This window comes from Prunus dulcis, chromosome 2 (assembly GCF_902201215.1).
Source record: "Prunus dulcis chromosome 2, ALMONDv2, whole genome shotgun sequence".
NCBI classification, from domain to species: Eukaryota; Viridiplantae; Streptophyta; class Magnoliopsida; order Rosales; family Rosaceae; genus Prunus; species Prunus dulcis.
The window spans coordinates 2,339,423-2,358,818 of record NC_047651.1 but is presented as its reverse complement, the minus strand read 5'-3'; the positions used below and the strand labels follow the sequence as shown (position 1 = coordinate 2,358,818).

General features: G+C 36.9%; 2 protein-coding genes and 1 pseudogene across 3 annotated transcripts; 1 reads left to right on the top strand and 2 right to left on the bottom strand.

Moving 5' to 3' along the window:
* Positions 1–552: 552 nt before the first annotated feature.
* Positions 553–5,662, top strand: LOC117619391. The gene is made up of 4 exons (XM_034349334.1): positions 553–808; positions 1,566–1,871; positions 3,993–4,314; positions 4,401–5,662. The coding sequence occupies exons 1-4, from the start codon at positions 684–686 to the stop codon at positions 5,487–5,489; spliced, it is 1,842 nt and encodes a 613-aa protein (XP_034205225.1). The 5' UTR covers positions 553–683; the 3' UTR covers positions 5,490–5,662.
* A 795-nt stretch (positions 5,663–6,457) lies between these two features.
* LOC117617396 lies at positions 6,458–9,126 on the bottom strand (annotated as a pseudogene).
* Positions 9,127–10,813: 1,687 nt separating this feature from the next.
* Positions 10,814–17,154, bottom strand: LOC117618783 (calcium-transporting ATPase 4, plasma membrane-type-like). 2 transcript variants are annotated; one of them, XM_034348510.1, is made up of 8 exons: positions 16,914–17,154; positions 14,611–14,686; positions 12,872–14,545; positions 12,606–12,664; positions 12,317–12,475; positions 12,036–12,207; positions 11,609–11,907; positions 10,814–11,365 (listed from the first exon to the last, which is right to left on the bottom strand). In XM_034348510.1, exons 1-8 carry the CDS (start codon positions 17,097–17,099, stop codon positions 11,054–11,056), a joined length of 2,937 nt encoding a protein of 978 aa, XP_034204401.1. In that variant the 5' UTR covers positions 17,100–17,154; the 3' UTR covers positions 10,814–11,053. The 2 variants fall into 2 exon arrangements, with proteins under 2 accessions (XP_034204401.1, XP_034204400.1); XM_034348509.1 differs by having other exon boundaries at positions 12,606–14,545.
* Positions 17,155–19,396: the final 2,242 nt, after the last annotated feature.

Genomic DNA, 19,396 nt, shown 5'->3' with positions numbered 1-19,396 from the left:
ATATATGGGTTTATTTTTATTTTTTGAGCACTGTTTTTTTTTTTTTTTTAAATTTCTTTTTATATGGAAAGATTCTGTGGCCATTGCTTGTAAAACACACTATTTCGGAATAGTGAAAACAGTTATCAAAATCAATTGAACATGGGTTGGCAAGTGGAAAAGTACTTCAAACTCTCATTCTTCCTCCTAAGTGCGCCACGGGTTGATACATGTAAGAGATAATATTGAGGCAACCCAACATATAATAATACCCTCCTCAACGAATGGCCAAATAAATAAATAAAAATGGGGTCAATTTGGTAGAAACCAAACCAAAACGCAGCGGTGAATAATACTTGAATATCGAACACAATTCTTTTTCATTTGAACTTTTTATACAGGAATGGAATATCGAACACAATTCTTTTTCATTTAAACTTTTTAAATAGGAATGGAGAATTGAACCTAGGACTCGAGCGGTAAATATCGAACAAAACTATTATCCTCAAATAAAAAAAAAAAACAAAAAAAAACAAAAAAACAAAAAAAAGGAAAAAAAAAATTGTTTGCCAAAGGGGCAGCGTTTTATTACTGGCCGAAAGAAATAGCAGCGTTTTATGGCAAAAGAAAAAACAGTGCAGAGGCCCGAGGCATAAAGTGAAGAGTCAGAAGAGTTTAGGAGAGTGAAAGAGGAAAAACGGAAGATGTCGTTGGTGGACTATGCATCTTCAGACGACGACGTATCGGAGGAGATTAGGGAAAATAAGGAAAACGAGCCAGCCCAAGTACCCCAGGACGATCCACAGCCTCCGACTCGTCCTCACACCCAGTAATTCATGCTTCTCATTTTCTCTAAATTTCATTTTTAAATTTGAGAACTTTTAGTTCTGTTGGATTTACTTTTTTTCTTTTTTAATTTTATGCTATTCTGAATACAGATTTTTTCATTATTTTTGTTTGGGACCATAGGGAAAATAAAAGAAAATAAAAAATATAAACACATAAAAATTGTTCTGTTCAAGTTGTAAAAACCTTTGTAGTTTGTGTTGGAATGCTGTTATTTTATGCATATGTGAGTTGTAAATCAGAAAGGACAATTGGAGGGTTTATTGGAAGAAGCATATTGCCATTAGCTTACTTAGGGTTACTTCCCATTTTTAGGGAAACTAAAACTTTTTGAGGACGCATAGCACTAAAATAAGTTTTCATGTTCTTTTATTTATGGTAGCTGGTTGGCTTTTTTGTTTTTTTTTTGGGGGTTGCATAATGTTTAACAGAATGGTGTTGGAGTTCCAAATCTGCAAATTTAGGGTGATTTTTTGCTGTGAAGATTGACGGAGTGTCAGAATGATTGGTAATCTTTGGACTTCAATTTCAAAGATGAAATTTTTTAAAAGATAAATTGAGATTTTGATTTTCAGGATTTGAAATGTTGGGTGCTAAAAGAAGGGGTTTCTTAACTGTCCTTAATTTTCACAGCTGGAAAATTAGTCACAATGTTTTATATTTATATTCTCCTTACTGGGAATATTATGCTTCTCACTTCCTTGGGATGCCTTTTAATTTTGTATTTTTGTGTGTTATAGATCCGTTGTTTCATCATATCAGCAGCCTGAAAGTACTGCCCATTCATCAGCTCCTTCAATTGAGAAACTTCCTGATGCTTCAATGCTCTTGAATTCTCCGGTTTTCTCATCCAATATGTTTAGTGGTGTCGACCACTCTTCTCGTGTTGCAGCTGCTATAGCTGAAAGTGCATCACGCAAGAGAGAGTCAAATGAATTTGTTTCCTCTGTTCCCCGCAGTAAAGTTCCCAAAGGTAACCTGCCTCATTCCAAGAATGTTCCCGATACAATTGGTGGTATGCTGGTTCCACCTCAGCTTAGCGGAAGGTTAGTTTCAATAGGTTTGATATTTCCCATAGCTTATTTGATATCAGAGTTGTACGCGTTTTAAAAAATTCTCCTTTCGATTCTGCTTATGTTAAACTGTTTAGCCTTACAGACATGCACTTTGCGTCCATGTGCATATGACTTGCAATGTGAGCTTCACTTTCTTGAATAGTACATCTTGAGTTGCATTTTCCAAGTAATCATGACTAGAGAATTTGTTTAGTAGTAATTTGACATTTAAATGCCAACTGCCATGTTTTTGGAGTTTTAACTAAACTCGCCTTACATATAGATCAAGCTATGATGATATGATTAAATTTGTAGATTTGTGTGAAGAGTTTTAGTGAATAAATTATACCATTACAATGAGCGGATTTTCTGACTTTGACCTTCACATTAAAGTACAAAGCAAAAAACAAAAACAAAAAAACCATGGACGTGTTAAATTTTGAGTTGAATAGGGATAAAGTAGCACTATAAAATTTAAATAAAATTTTTTGATCCCTCAAAACCCTCCCCTATTCTCTGCAATTACTAGTAGAATTTACATATGAGAGAGAACCATTTGCACATATGGAGCATGTGGCAGATATAAATGCATATGACTTTTAATGGAACGGACTTTCTTTAACTGGGAAAAGTTTGTACACGTGGAGTGTGGTAGTTGCTTGCATAACGGTCATGATGACCAATGAAGTGGACTCTTTTTAAGTGGTCCCTGATAGGAATTCTGTTGCATTGCTCTATATTCATAGGATTCCTCACTGCTTATAGTGGTACATCCTTTAGACTTTGAAGATGTATTTGGGTTGCATACTACTGGGTCATATTTAATTTTGTACCGAAAAACATTGTTCTTGGGTAATTGCTGCTCTGAAAATATTTTTTAAGTCTGACTTCAACTGTATAGGATTAGGTTTGTGAGTTTCCAGGTCACTGTGCATGAATCTGATATTATTGTGTTGGTGAGTTTGATAATTATTGACCAGTTTGAGTTTCACATTGTGCAAACCTGCTAAAACCAAGGCTTGGTAATTTTATGGGAAATAACTTTTTAGGAATACAATAAAATTTTCCGGTGTTTGGTGAATCCTAGGAAATCTATTCACATTGGGAATGAATTCTAAAACTATTGGTCTTTTTCTTTGTCTTTTTTGGGATGGTGGCAATCCCGGAACTTGGGGTATTGTATTCATGAGCAACATTTAATATACCAACTTTGTTATACGTTAGAGTTTTTCAATCTTATCATCATTTTTTTTTTTTTTGCTTTTGGGTCCAGGAGCAACATTGTTACAGAAGATGTAGGAAAGCTATTTGTCAAAAAGCAAGCTGACCCTTCACCAAAGTAGACGATACCTAAATGGGTGATGATGTAGTTGAAGTCTTAGACAATGTGTTTCTTTTTCCATATTGGACTGAGAGTCTGGATGATGTTTTTCAGAAACATATCAACTAGTGAGGATTTTGTTTGTGTAAAATGTAAAGAATGTTAGAGGACCCTTGTATTGTATTTTTGTTCTAGTTTCCCAAGTCGTGTCACAACAGTTAACTAGGTTGTACTCACCGTTTGAACTATTGCATAATAGCATCAATGACAATTATCAAGTTTTCAGATATCCAAAAGTAAATTCTTCTGCTGCTATTGGGTTTTGTTGCACTTATGAGGCATATTTGCCTTTATCCATGTTTCGAGTTATAGATAGCTCGTGCATTTGCCTTGTCTGATCAAAAAATAGTTTTGGTTGAACTTTAAATACATGTAATTGGATGGCAGCCATAGGCTTTTCATACTCCAACTGATGAAGCAACAAACTCTTCAACTTTTGCTACTTCACTTTCACACATCAAATTTTCTGTGTGAGAATGAGATAGCAAAATGAGATCGTCATTCTTTTAAATTATAAGAAATACCTTAGATCATCATTTTTTTAAATGGGATGATCCTTTTTAAGTTTCATTTACCCATAATTGTATATGACTCACATATTTTCTACACATTTCAACTCCAATAATTTAATATACTCTTCTCTTCTTGTTATAGTGTTTTTATTGATCTTTACATGGATCCTCAGTTTCTTCACCCCAAAATCATGATTAATAATGACAATTCCTTGCTAGTTCCTCCCAATTTCCGGTTCAATTAGATACTGCCAAAAGAAAACTACGGGGCCTGAGCTTCTCTAGACAGGAAGATGTTCTCCTTGTACAAGGATGGCTTGCAACCAGCATGAATGTCGTACACATAAAAGGTCAACCAAAGGCTACTTATTGGGGGCGAGTGACACAATATTTCCACAACTACAAAACATTTGCAAGTGATCGAGAGGAGAAATCACTCCTACAACGTTGGTCAACTATTCAACTTGCAACCAAAAAATTTTGTGAATATGTTACTCAAGTGGAAAATGAGCACAAATATGGCATGAATGAGCAGGATAAGGTAAACTTCTTTTTTCGCAATCTTTTTTTATTTTATTTTGTTGGTAATCAGTGTTTGTGTATATTTGATAATGAACTTTTTTGCAGTTTTTTTATTCGAAACAATTATACGAAAAATTGGAAAAGAAAAAATTTCATTTTGACCATTGCTGGAAGCTGTTGAAGGATGCCCCAAAGTGGGTGGATGATATGCACAAGAAAAAACCATCAAATAGAGTAAAAGGTACAAGTCTCTCTCCTGAATTCTCATCTCCTTCTACTTCACAGAGTTTGGTAGAACCTGTGGAGGACCAAGTCCGTAATACTGAATCTGGGAACATGGAGAGACCACAAAAAAGGAAGGAGGTCACAAATACTGATGTTGGGAACATAGAGAGACCACCAATAAGGAAGGACGTCCTAAATACTGATTTTGGGAACACGTTGAGAGCACCGATAGGGAAGGACGTCCCAAGTAGTGATTTTGGAAGCAGGGAGAGACCATTGATAAGGAAGGACGTCCCAATTATTGATTTTGAGAACACAGAGAGACCACTGATAAGGAACATTACAATTACTGATTTTGGGAACATTGATAGACCGCCAGTAAGGAAGGATGTCCCAAATAGTGATTTTGGAAGCAGGGAGAGAACATCGACAAGGAAGGGGGTCCTGAGTATTGATTTTGGGAATACAGAGAGACCAGTGATCAAGAAGGACATCCCAAATACTGATTTTGGGAACATTGAGAGACCGCCAGTAAGGAAGGACGTCTCAGATAGTGATGTTGAGAACATGGAGACATCACCATTAAGGAGGGAGGTCATAAATTCTGATTTTGGGAACATGGAGAGACCGTTAATAATGAAGGCTGAGAAGCTGAAGACAAAAGATCACCATAAGAATGACAATGCAAATAAGCAAGTTGTTGATCTCTTCCACATCATGGAGAAATGGAGAGACCAAGTTAATGAAGAGAAAAGGCAATATCGGTTAGAGAAAATGGAGATGCTTAGGGAGAGGCTTAAGATGGATAAAGAAAGGCTGGAGGTGGATAAAGAGAGGCTTCGACTCGACCGTGAAGACAAAGAGGAGAGAATAATGTTGATGGATATAAGTGGAATGCCTCATGAGCTCCAACAATATTATCGCCGTCGTCAAATGGAAATTCTGGCTAAAGGAATGGGTGGTGTGTGAATTCTATACAATTCTTTGCCATCATTGTAGTACCCTTTGTTTTTTGGGGTCAAAAGTAGCATCGTGATATTTAGCCTCTACTATTAGTTAATTGCACTTTGATGTTAACTAGAAATGCCATTACAAATACAAGGGGTAATTAAACTCCTCAACACTTTCATACCGTAGCATGACGTGCCTTTACCCATCTTGAGACAAGAGTAAGAACATCTCTACCATTACTTTGCACAAATAACTCTGCAAATAGTGTTCTTACTTTGGCATCGAATAGGGTTTGGTTGATATCAGAAAAACAGAGTAATGAAAAAAGAAGTATAAATTAGTTCCCTTGCATTCACGTACTGTTGGATAGTAGTTTATACAACCAACAGAACTCACTTGCATAACTAAGAGTTTTAAAAAAATTGTTTTTGGAGCAGATTTGTATTAATGTTTAATTTATTTATTCACAGTAATTTAGAGATTATATCCCTAACTAATTTTCTGAAAATGTGCCGAGCCAGTGAGTCACTTACGGAACATTGGAAGTTCTCTTCCTGTAGAATCCTGCACTCATGGATCCTGTCTATAACCGTAGCATCAATGTGTTTCTCTACAACTGCAGCTGAAAAGAGTTTCATGACTTCACACACTTGACTCCCCGTTGTCTGAAAATTTAGACGTATCAACGAACAGGTGCAACGTCCAACGGATACAAAAATGCGAACAAATGCTTAAAACTCAGCCTGCAAATATAGAAATGAACGTAACAATATGAATATGACCAGAACAAATTGATAATAAAATAGAAAAGATTAACTTTTCCCATGTTCTATGACTTCAAACTTAAAATTGTTCCTATGACCACAACGATAGTTATCAATGTAGTTTTTCTGCATATTATCCTAAAATTTTTACTCAACCTACTGAGGATTCAGAGTGGTAGATTCCATTTACAGATTGAGGGTTCATAGTTGTTGATTCATGAATCAAATTGAACTTAACGGATTTTTCCAATTAGTGGTATCCTCATTGGCAAGATGCGTCCATTTCGTCCTTCCGCTGTGACCAAAATGTTTGACCTGCATGACCTTGAGCAATATTGTTTTGTTCATCTTATCTTCTCCAGTTGGGGCAGAGAAATCACGCGTGTAAATTCCATCTGTTCCGACAGTTGCAGCATAGTCATCAGCTTCTGACTGGAACAAAGCACCCTTGTGGTAATATTTCTGCATGAATCTCCACTTCTGCTTTCGTCGTGGTGCAGCTTTCGGATGCTTCCTCTCCCGCTCCCTCCTCTCTTCCTCTGTCATGTTTGTAACCTTTTCAATCTCTTCCTTCTCCTTTAACATTGCCTCCCAATCGTCCCTATCGCTCTTGATCCTGGCTATCTCTCTTGCCTTCCAAGCTTCATAGTCCTCTGCCTCGTTTACTTCATCATCAGTATCAATATCAGCAATATTTGCTTCCTGTTCCAAACCCTTCCGAATCTCCTCAACCACAATCTGCTTTGTCTCTCTCTTCTTTTCCTCCAAATTCTTCTTCCTTGATTCTTCAAGGGCTCGTTCTTCAGCCTCAAGTTGCAACAGTTCAGCAATAGGATATCTCTCTGAATTGGGAACAAAGACAGGCTTCAGCATCACCATACCAGTAAGCTTCTTTTCTGAGTCAGTATCATACTCAGACTCTTCCTCGTCTTCTGACAGGAGTGGACCTTCTTCTTGCTCCCTGTTATGGAGTTACAATAGTATTTCAGTTACAATAGTTAATCCTACTAATGATAGGAAATGGACAGTTGTCAGTTGCATTGTTATTAGCCATAACTCCATATTTATGTTTGTGATAATGACTTGTTGTAACCGTAGATTATTCTCTACAGACTTTATATATATTGTACAATGATCATATGAATAATATAAGGGAAAATCAGTTTCTACATGGTATCAAAGCTAATGGCTAACACCAATTAGCGATCCTTCATTTGCCAACATTGAGAATCGTTGGCTCTCCTTGCCCGAAAGGGTGTTTGCTTCTGTATAGTTCTCCATCTTCTCCTCCCCTCTATAATCAGTAAATCTTTTTTTTCTCTCTCTGCCCCTGCCATTTCCTTTTATTTTTCAACACTCCCTGTCAAGCTCTCTGCTCATTGATGAGCCTTTATCTTTCACTCTCTCCGTGTTTAGCTCTCTATCAAAACTCCCTCTTGAACTCTCTCTCTTTCTCTGGTTATATCAAGACTCCCTCTCTTTCTCCATTATCTATCTACACGCATGCTGCCCCTTCATTCCCTTAAGCTTCGTCTCTCTCTCCTACCCAAACACTCGTGCTCCTTACCTTAATGCTTCCGTTCTTTTATTTTGTTTTTATTTGTTTTTATTAGAAGCCCATATCTATAAATAAAATAATTTATAAAAAAAAAAAAAAAAAAAACTTTCTTTACTTTCACTTTTCCTAGTCTACAATTGTGGTTTTTTCTCTTTCTCCTGTATTTCTGATGGTTTCTCTCTCTTATGTATTTATGATGGTTTCTCTATAGTGGTGTCTATCATTTCCCCTTGTTTGTTGATACTGCCTGTCATTGCTCACCGAGCCGTCTCTCTTTCTCTGCCATGCTACACTGCTGGTGTTCCCTTTGCACAGCCCATGTTTCTTCCTCTGTGCTTCTGCCTTGGTATAGGCCTCTCACGAGTTGTTCCCTAGGTACATTTGACTTGTATGTCAGCCCTTCATTTTATTCTTTCCTTCCATGAACCCATGCGCTCCTTCACTTGCTGCCTCTCAATGGACATTATTTTTATTTTTCTATTACTTTGTTTCTCTCAAGCCGTTGTTGCACCTATGGAGTTCTTCTTTTTTGTTTCCCTTACTAGACTACTACAGACGACTGCTACTGCCATCTCCATCACCATGTGGTTTCTTCATTCAAATCTTGCTATGCTGTGCGCGTTCGGTTTGCGTGGGAGTGTTATGGAGTTACAATAGTATTTCAGTTACAATAGTTAATCCTACTAATGATAGGAAATGGACAGTTGTCAGTTACGTTGTTATTAGGCCATAACTCCATATTTATGTTTGTGATAATGACTTGTTGTAACTGTAGATTATTCTCTACAAACTTTATATATATTGTATAATGATCATATGAATAATATAAGGGAAAATCAGTTTCTACACTCCCTTTGAAGCAACTTCTCCTTTATCCTTCTTCTTCTTTCCTCCAAAGCATCTGCGTCCTCTTCCTCAGCTTCTAACCCTTCCTGCCTCTTGGATTCCTCTTCAATTGTTGAAACAATCTCAGCTTGCCCGATACGCCTATGATCAGCTCTAACATCGTCCCGATTATCAATCCTGCTCTCAGCCACACAGCGGAGTCTAGGATAATCTTTTCTAACAACATCATATTCCTGAGTGGGGAAAGCTTTCTCCAATGAAGCAGCTGTGAACATCCTAATATCCCCATTTCGTCGGCATCATATGCCCACTCGGGGGCTTTTCCAGGCCAATACCTTTTAACTTCTGTTTTCCCAATGTTACCTCTGAGCTTATCCCTGACTACAATCACAGGCCAATACCTTCTAACTTTTGTTTTCCAAATTTTACCTCTGAGCTTATCCCTGACTGCAATCACAGTATCACTAACACCTGCTGTTACCGACATTTTTAGAGGCTTGAGTACCTTATGGTATGAATAGCATGCAAAGGCAGGGACCTTTGTATTTATACCAACCAAGAACTGGTGGTGGAGTTTCCAATCGAATTCATCCCATATTAGGAAATTAGGTTCTACTTGACTTGACCACCAAGCTACCAACTAGAATAGAATTTGGATTCCTTTGCTCTATAGGAAACAAAAATAAAATAAAATAACAATTGTTCAAATGTGCTCTCTGTCTCCAAATAGACGTTGGCAAATAAGAATTGTCCGGTTAGGGAATTTATCTTACTGCACGTTTTGGAAACAAAATGATTTAATTCAAAGTCCAACGTCATGACAATAAATTTGAAGATATTTTAAGGCAATTAAAATTGCAATAGTACTCCTGCACTTTTTTTTCTTTTCTTTTTTTCAAACGTGAAAACCAATACTACCCAGCTTATAGTCAAAAACCAAATATAACAATTAAATACGTAATCATATTAAGGCAAACTAATCTGTAAATTACATCCAACTACTACCCACAATGGTACTCTATTTATTTATTTTTATTTTTTATACAACGATAATGGGGGAGAGGAGAATCAAACCTAAAAGACCTCATATGAAGGGTTGAATACTCTTAGAGTTATTTACACTAACAACCCTTGAGGTTTTCAAGTTTTTCACAAAACTCTTGAGGTTTTAAATTTTTTTTTTTTCAAAAAACCCATTTTTGTGTATTTTTCTTCTAAGAATTGATGATTTTATATAAAAACAATGCTCCAAATGACAAAGTTAGCCTTTGAGATTAGATTGCATATACATTCATGGACGTTAATTTTGTCATTTGCATAAGTTTTTCCAATGAAATCATCGAAATTTGGACGAACAATTAACGAAAAAGGGTTTTGTGAAAACAATCTAAAACCTAAGTGGGTTCGTGTAATTTTTGAAACCTCAAGGAATTTGATGAAAAACTCGAAAACCTTAGGAATGTTAGTGTAAATAACTCATACTCTTAATCATTTAAGCTACAAATACAAACCCAGTTGCTAACCACCTGTATTCAACAATTATTCGTCACGGAAAATGCTAGGCTTACCTCATTTTTATACCACATTGTATACCACCCTATTAGAGAGATGGTACCCAATCTGGTATAAAAATGTGGTGAGCTAGCATTACCCTATTGTCACACACATACAACACACTCTTTCGCAGAGAGACGGATGGAGAAAAGTAGAAGCTAAATGGCTGGCTACCGTCAACAACAACACCGTCGTTTTGGGCTGCAATTGAGGCAGACGACCGGGATGTATAACGAGCCATGTGGTAGAAGGGAAGGGAAGAGAAGGGAAAGGAAGGGAAGGGAAGGGAGCATGGAGAGCTACAGATTCTACATGTCTCGTCTTACGTTCATGTAGATGCTGGGTGAGTGACTCTGACTCGGACCTCTCTCTCCCACTTACTGAGTTCCACTCCGGGTCGGCCCCAACCCGGACCTCCAATACCTCCATATCTGCGTCTCTCTCTTCTCCAATCCCTCCAAGAAGGTACCTTTATGTGTTTTGGGTTTGGTTGCAAAGTAAAACAGACTCAACATATGATGTCTGAAAATCTAGACGTAAAAAGGAACAAGCTCAACACCCAACAGATACAAAAAAATGAGAACAAATGCATAAAACTCAGCCTGCAAATAAATCCTGGATATTCCTGTCCCAAAAAATACAGCTCCCAGCTCAACTATATAAATCGAATTTGAACGAATAGCACCAAAAAGGCAAAAAGAAGATCAATTTCTAGCTGTCCTCAATGAACATTGGAATGTACAACCAAAATAACGGGAAGTGGTGTTGAAAGTTATGCAAACAAGCAACAGAAAAAGAAAGAAGAAAATCCCTCCAAGATTCTGCACAAGGATCTTTCGAAAAATAGACATCTCTATCTTTCATGCGAGCTGAGGGCCACGGAGGAGAGGTTCGTATATATCCTCTTGATCCCTGACAGTTTGTTTCTTGATTGAGACGGGAATGAACTTGAGGACGACCGCAATGGGTAAACTTGCAGCTCCAATCAAGACGCTTGCTAACCACAACTCCCAGCTCAGTGGCACAGTTTGTGCAAAAGTACCCAAAAATTCAACTATGATGATCTGGAACACTACTGTAGCGATCATCACCATCATGAAAGTATAACTATCGAACATGCCACGAAAAACATTGATCTTCTCCATGTCACGGCTGTTAATCTCGTTGAATACCTGACATGCAAAATTTGATGGTAATGAATGAAAAAACATTCAGCTTCAGCTGTGTAGAATTTGAAATTTTTTATATATACACTTAAGATTTCTGGAATATTGGGATCCTTCGAGGATCTTCGTTCCACTTTTCTTTGTTTCATCGAAACAAAAACAAATAGAAGAATGATGTTATTTACCGCAAACAATCATGATTTAAATGGAGATAAAACAAAAAGAAAACAATGTATCAGTGGATGGTACCTGGCAAAACACAAAAGAGTTGAATATGATGGTATTGAGAATGGAATTTGCATTTGCACCAGTGAGCTTCAAAAGCCTGATCCCACAAAACTTGAGAACCAAGAGGACAGCAATTTGATAGATGCTTTGACCTATAATATTCCTCCACATGATCCCAGTGATGAAGTTGATATTTCTTCCAACTGGTGGTCTTTTCATAAGGCCATCATTTGGTGGCTCTGTGGCCAGTGCCAAGGCACCAAGAGTGTCCATGATCAAGTTTACCCAAAGCATCTGGACAGCCGTTAGCGGCGCCGATCCTGTAAGTTATTTAAAGGGAACATTAGGATCTACATTAGGTAAAAATGCATGTCAAAAGATTTTTATTTACAATTGGAAGTATTAGAAATGCATAAAAAGGTTTAATTAGTTCCACGGATGAACACACCTGAGACACATGCTGAAATGAAATTGAGCATCAGAGCGACAATGTTAACTGTTAGCTGGAACTGTACAAACTTTTGAATGTTGATATAAACCGCACGACCCCATCGAGCAACGTTCACTATACTTGTGAAGTTATCATCCATTATGATAACATCAGCATTTTCTTTTGCAACCTGCAGACAGTCGAATTTTAGCCTACCAATGGTACAAAGATAGAAACTTGAATAAAGAGCAGACACTTGAATTATTTGCACTAGTGTAGGATGAGGGTCTATTGCAAACCTCTGTTCCTGCAATACCCATGGCAAGTCCGATGTCTGCCTCGTGCAAAGCAGGAGCATCGTTAGTCCCGTCTCCAGTAACTGCCACAACTTCTCTGAACCCATCCCTCAACTGTTTTACTAAGGTGTGCTTGTCCAAAGGCAAGGATCGAGCCATTACCTGCATGAAGCATTTTTTTTTTTTTTTTCCACTTATTTCCTTCACAGAAATTTGGTACTGGAACTATTTTCCATGAACACAAATGAGCATGTATAAGAGGAAGTTATTAAAGCAATGGCAAAACAAAAACCTGTAGTTTTGGAATTATTTCTGCCATCTCCTGTTGGCTCTTATTTCTGAAATCTGGCCCTTCTATAGCCAAACCACCTTCTGTCAAAATGCCACACTCTTTAGCTATGGCTTTAGCTGTATTAATATTATCGCCGGTGACCATCCTTACAGTAATCCCAGCATTTAAACAAATCTTCACAGCTTCCCTCACCCCAGGCCGCACAGGATCCTTAATTCCAACAACAGCTATTAATGTATATTGATCTTCAGGAATACTGTTTTCACCAGCATCGTCTTCGACATTCTTGAAAGCTAAGCAAAGAGTTCTTAAAGCTTCACAAGCAAAACCAGTTATGGCATCTGAGATTTTATTTCTCTGCTCTTCAGACAGAGGCACAGCTTCACCAGTGGTATTAACAACCTTGTCACACATTTTGAAAACTATTTCTGATGCTCCTTTGCAGAATGCTAGTCGCCGACCACCACCAGGAAGAGCCACTAGTACAGACATCTTTTTCCTGACTGAATTGAATGGTTCAACCATAAGTGTCTTATATCCCTCACCATAAGATTTAAAATCACCTCCCAGAAGCATGCCGAATTCTATTATTGCAGTCTCTGTTGGAGTACCTATAATACTATTTTTTCCATCTTCCCCTTTGACTACCTCTGAGCTTGTATTCAGAAAGATAGACTGCAAAAGGAGTTTATATACTTCTTCTGAAACGGGCTTCAATACGTTTTTGTCATGATTACTTGTTATATTCTTGGTTTCATCACAGAGCCATATCTTATTCACCACCATATGATTTGTTGTTAAGGTTCCTGTCTTATCTGTGCAAATAGAAGTAGCAGAACCCATTGTCTCACATGCAGATAGATGCCTAACAAGTGCTTTATCAGTCATTAATTTTTTCATTGCAAAGGCAAGACTTAGTGTCACTGCCAGAGGTAGCCCCTCTGGGACCGCAACGACAATTATAATGACAGCAGTCGAAAAATAATTCAAAAGCTTTAATGCGTCACTGGAATCCCAGTGTGTCATCCTATGCTGAACTGCCTTGTTTACTAAAAACTTTGAAGTCAGAACTAAAAATGTCAGCACGGCGAAAGCCAAACCGATTTTTCCAATAATGGTTGCAACTCCATTAAGTTTCACCTGCAGTGGTGTCTCATTGTCTCCACCTTCACTCAGAGTAACCATTAGTCGTCCCCATTCAGTCCTCATACCAACTGATGTCACCAGCATTTTACCAGAACCATCTTGCACTTTGGTTCCTGCAAGAAGAAAAGGTTTATCTTCACTTATGTCCACAGGCTCACTCTCACCTGACAAGCTCGATTCGTCGACTTGTAAACTGTGGCCTGATATGAAAATACCATCAGCTGGAACTTGATCTCCGATCGAAAGATGAACAATATCTCCAACCACTAAATCGTAGATAGAGACCTTCTGTCTGCGTCCATCTCTAGTCACCTGAACCATGATATTTTTCTTTTCCTTGTCTAATTCTTTAAACTGCAATGATTGCTTGTAGTCACTAACTGCAGTGACCATCACTACTAAAAGGATGCTGAGTATTATTCCCAAGCCATCGTACATACCTTTCGGCCACCCTTCGGTTGCAATTCCAACACCTATAGAGACCGCGGCAGAAATCATGAGGATGATTAGAGTTAAATCTTGTAAGGCTTCCCAGAAAAACATCCAAAAACCTTTAGAAGGTTTCTCGACATATCGGTTGAGACCATATATATTCTGCCTAACAGGTATCTTGCTTGAAACAACACCATCTTTCAGCGATACAGAAATATCCCCTGCTAATCCTGCTATTCCTCCATGTCCTTCCAAACCCTTGTTATCGTGAGATCTAGCAAAGGATGCAATTTCATCAGGTTCAATGCCAAAACCAGCATCTCTAACTTCTTTGGATAGATTGTATCTCCCACGATTGCCAGCTGTATTGTATAAAATAGTACAGAACTTAGAAAGGAATTAGAAGATTAAGTGAAAGAGATGCTACTATAATGAAAAAGAGTAGTACCATCAATGAATTGCAATGCTGCTTTCTGCACGTACATAGCTACACGTATCTTTTCCTGGTCAGAATCAATGGAAGCATAACCAAAATGTTAGATTAAGAAAATAAATAAAAACCACATGAAACATGCTTTTCATGCTTTACAGATCCCTAATGTCTTCAAACCTGATGAAAAACACTCATGATGCAGACAAATTACCAACGCAGGCCATCCTAACATTAGCTCAAGCATGTAATTGTTTTCCTTTTCAAATCAAAATCTGGTATTTCTCTAATTAACTTCCCCTTAATTTTTGGTTATGTGAGCAAAATTCAAAGGAGCACTACCTGAATATTTCCTTTTCCTAAGCTGAATACTAACATATCCAGAGTCATTTTCGACAAATACGACCAAGTAATTAAGAGCTGGGCTTGTTACTTTGGAACATTCTCCAAAATCTTGCATGTATATCTGTCCAATAAGTTTGCCTACATTCTGAAAAAACTGAATTCAGAAATCCTGGAAAGAACTCTGCTCACGGACTAGGGTGTTTTATATACTGCTTGTTGGATGAGCCAAATCAGTCTCAGTGAAGCAATTATATACAAAGCAAAACAAAGTATAAGTGGGCTAAAACTACAGGACACTTGACCTTTTAGAGTAAAAATATACAAAGAAATCACTGCATAATCACAAATGTCTTCATTTCATATTTCAACTGAAATAGCAAAGAAGTTTCCTCATCGTCCAGAACATAAAATTGAAAAGATTATCAGCAGGAAATCTTCATTCCTTTTGTTTTTCAGTCCTTTTTTTCACACTATGAAATCGTAATGCTTTCAACAAACTAATTGTAAACTGGGAATTATAGGAAAAATAGATATATTATCCTAGTGCTAATGCATAAAACTAATGCCTTGACTTCATAAATTCTGTACAAATTTGGTCAGCCCAAACCAAAAGTAACGATACAAATTAAAAATAAAAAAACAAAAAAAAAAAACTTACAAAGAACATCACTTTGTATGGAAGTTTTGAACTTTGTTTTAATATTAATCACTTCCCACAAGCAATGTCCAGGCTTAGCTCAAAGCAACAACAGCAAAAGGTAATTTTCTTCTTTAGAGGCATTCGTATATTCTACTTGAGAGTGAAAACAAAAATATTTCCCGTTTTGGTTTAATTGTTTCATCAAGCTTATATATTAGTAACCCCCGTATAGCTATTGGTCAATAAATAAATTTAATACACAGTAATGAATAGATTCAACACCCTAAAGTAGGAGACTTTTAGAAACTTAAGTTGGGAGAGATGAAATATAACTGGTGAAATAAATGCATCCACCTCCAGCAATAGCACTTAAACTTAATCCAATCCCAGCTATATGACATATGTATACAAACAGACAGAAATCATATTTGGTAGGAAAAAGTTAGACAATTCCCTTTCCAGACCAAGTAAAAAGACAATTTGAAGGTGAGTTTCGCAAAAGGAGAGTCAATTAGTGCAAAGAAACATGTTATTACTATTTGGGAAAGATGTTAAGTGCACGGTATTACTATTTGGACCACATTTACTAACCGTGACTTAACATCTCCTAATAGAGAGTTTATACCCACTTAATTATGTGGGTCCCACCTTTTGTGTGACTCGTATGATGTATAATTCAGCAATACGTGTTGCAGCCTGTGGCAGCGCGTAAGCCTAATGGCCGCCTAATTGACTTCAAAAAAACCCCACCACCGCCAGCGACAAATGTATTGTCATGGATTCATGGATTTTGACCCGACCGCCTCTCAAAGCACATTGGCCATTGGCTTCAGACGACAGTTTCCGTTCACAATCAATTTGAAATTTTCTTGTAATAAAATTCAACCACCCAAACCGAAAAAAAACAAAAAAACAAAAAAAAAAAACAAAAAACAAAATGTGCAGAACTCATCCAATTACTGATTTCTTATATGATCAACACTACGTTCATAAATTAATTTTTTAACACGATCATCACCAAGAAATTTCAAAACTAAAGATCTTACAGTCATTATAACAAACAGAACATGATCTATCGGTCACTACACCTCACAAACAAATTATCAATAATCTCGTAGGCATGTTTGGCTTCCGAGAAAATCTCGGAAAAACACCAAAGAAGGAAAATCAATGCATGCATTTCACACACTCCTTCCATTTTCTTAATCAAAGATTTGAAGCCAAAACAGAGCAGCATGCAATTAACGTAACAACTGATCAAAGAAATCGTACGGACGACGATGATAATGATGACAATGGAAATATTGGAACGGACCTGGAGGTTCTTGCGCTTTCTTTCGTCCTCGGCGCGCTTGGCGAGATCGGCGACCATGCGAAACCTTCGGGTTGGGTTCTTGACGACGGCGACTGCGGATCTCCATCGCATCAAGGCCTCGTCGGAGGGCCGTTTGGGTTCCACGTCGAAGTTCTTCCTCAAATACTCCTCCATTTTCTCTCTCATCGTAGTTTTCTTGTGAATATGAGATGGAGATCACTCTCTGACTCGCTCCTCTGTGACTCAGCAGGGCTGTGTAGTTTAGTAGTATTAGCTTGATTTTTTATTATTATGATGAATTGAGTTCAGGGCAAGAGGTTTTTATACATATATATATGAAAAAATCATTTTCTTTTTTTGTTATGGAAAGTTTCAAAACAAAGCCGGGTATGGCGGGAATGTTGGTGTATTAAGAGGAAAGAGTTGATTTTGCAGAATATCTCGAGATATGATATTGTGCTCTCTCTCTCTCTCTCTCTCTCTCTCTCTCTCTCTCTCTCTCTCTCTCTGTTCATATAGTGAGAAAAAGAGGCGGTCATCATTTCAATTAATTTCCTAAATGCACCACAAACTCGTGGTCAGGGACTATATATATGGTCATCATTTTACAGCTGTGAGTGAAAGAAGTTTGGCGTTGGATAAATTTTATATTAAAAGTGATATTCATACAAAAATCAATTTATAAGTATTTGGTAAACATTTGTGTAAAAGTGTTGTGGGATGTGTATAATGACTAAATTAGATGTTTTGCTTTACGCGAAAGGTGAAATAATAATCATCCTTTCATATGCTTTCCCAAATCACAGTGAGTCACATAATTTCGTCTAAAAATAAATTCTCTCTTCTTTTACCAAACGGGATGAGAAACTAAGGGCTCGTGTGGGAGTTATTCTGGATAGACCAAAAAGCACTTTTATGGAGAATCACTTCCCTATATAATCACTTTAAGTAGTTTTAAGTATTTTTTATGAAGCACCTTCCATGTGATTCTGGCATATCCAGAATCACTTCAAAACGAGCCTTAAAATTGTGAAAATAAGTGATTTGGCCCCAAATAAGCAATGTTAAATGGGGAATTAATTATGAATAATTTAATATTATTTGTAGAAATGGTCCATAAATTATACTTTGATTTGCATGTAGTCTTTGAGTTTATTAAATTATGTAGTCCATAGCCTCTTCCACAAGTGGAGTTTTAGTCCTTCTTCCTCACTTCTGTCAAGTATTATTTGACTGTTTAAAAAAAAAAAAAAAAAAGGTACATTGAAGTTTAGAAAAGAGAGGTAATTTAGAGCTGGGCTTAGGGAAAGATTAGTTATGGGTTCAGAAATTTAGTATTGGGCTTAGAGCTGGGCTTAGGGAAAGATTAGTTATGGGTTCAGAAATTTAGTATTGGGCTTAAATATTTTATTAAAAAATTAATAAATACAAAATTAGTCTAGCTCAGCCTGGCCTAGTTTTTCCACTAAAAGAACTGGAACTAAAATCGGACCAAACCGGTTCCATCTAATTTTTGGTCAACTCATTTCAGTTTTTTATCAATCATGTTTTTTCTGGTTTATTTGGGCTCGATTTTTCGATTTGAATGCCCACCCCTATCTTCTATGGTCTGGCCATAGTTTCCCTTCAAATATTGTGACCATTTTTGCCAAAAAAAAACCAAATAATTTCCCTTCTGTTTTAGATATTTAGGATTTTTTTATTTTTATTTTAATTTAAGTTGGGATAAAATAGAGATTTTTTTTTTTTTTGGGGTCAAATTATAGGAAGGGTAAAAACAGATATAGCAAGAGACGATTACTTTAATTATTGAAATGGAAATAATCCAATTGAGGATTGTGATCAAATCAACATGCATGGTTTTCTTCGGAATAAAGAAAATCACGATGGTTTAATTGAGACATTTATTTTATAATATTCTCTTATTTTTTCCTTACGTCTTTCTCATTCAGTTTTCTTGATCCTTTTCTCTACTTGTTTTTTTTTTTATTTTGGTCAGATCCATCCAATTTCCTTGGGTTTAAGCCGCTTTCTTTCGGCCAAAAAACAAAGTTTCCTTTGAAGACTCACAATATCCATCGAAATATGGTTATTGAAGAATAGTTGTCGTATGACAAATAATTTTATTTGAGGAGCCTAAAAGCCTTAAAAGTAAAACATTTAAGCTAAACCTATACAACAAAAACATTTTAAATGGCGGATTTATTTCGTCTATACTAGTTGAGCTAAACTTTTTTCATTTTAAACGAAGTATCTTAACCTAATCTCTTTGAACACAAATAAAAAAGGAAAAAGGGAATAGATCTTTACCATGATGACATTTTCTTGATTTCTCAAGAATGAACACCTTTGTTGGAAAGACGTTTTGTTTCTCTTGATTTTGACTCATTCACCTTAAGGCTCCAAGATTGGAGTCCTCTACCTCGCCACACCAAATGCTCCTAAAGATGAAGAGAAGGCAATCAAGAAGTATGGATGCTAGT

Coding starts and splice junctions, on each gene's coding strand:
- LOC117618783 (XM_034348509.1), bottom strand. CDS start 17,099: ATGAGAGAGAAAATGGAGGAGTATTTGAGGAAGAACTTCGACGTGGAA. Junction 14,546..14,610: donor TACTACTCTTTTTCATTATA/GTAGCATCTCTT, acceptor TATACAATACAG/CTGGCAATCGTGGGAGATAC. Junction 11,908..12,035: donor CATTTCAGCATGTGTCTCAG/GTGTGTTCATCC, acceptor AATAACTTACAG/GATCGGCGCCGCTAACGGCT.
- LOC117619391 (XM_034349334.1), top strand. CDS start 684: ATGTCGTTGGTGGACTATGCATCTTCAGACGACGACGTATCGGAGGAG. Junction 809..1,565: donor CCGACTCGTCCTCACACCCA/GTAATTCATGCT, acceptor TGTGTGTTATAG/ATCCGTTGTTTCATCATATC. Junction 1,872..3,992: donor CCACCTCAGCTTAGCGGAAG/GTTAGTTTCAAT, acceptor ATTCCTTGCTAG/TTCCTCCCAATTTCCGGTTC.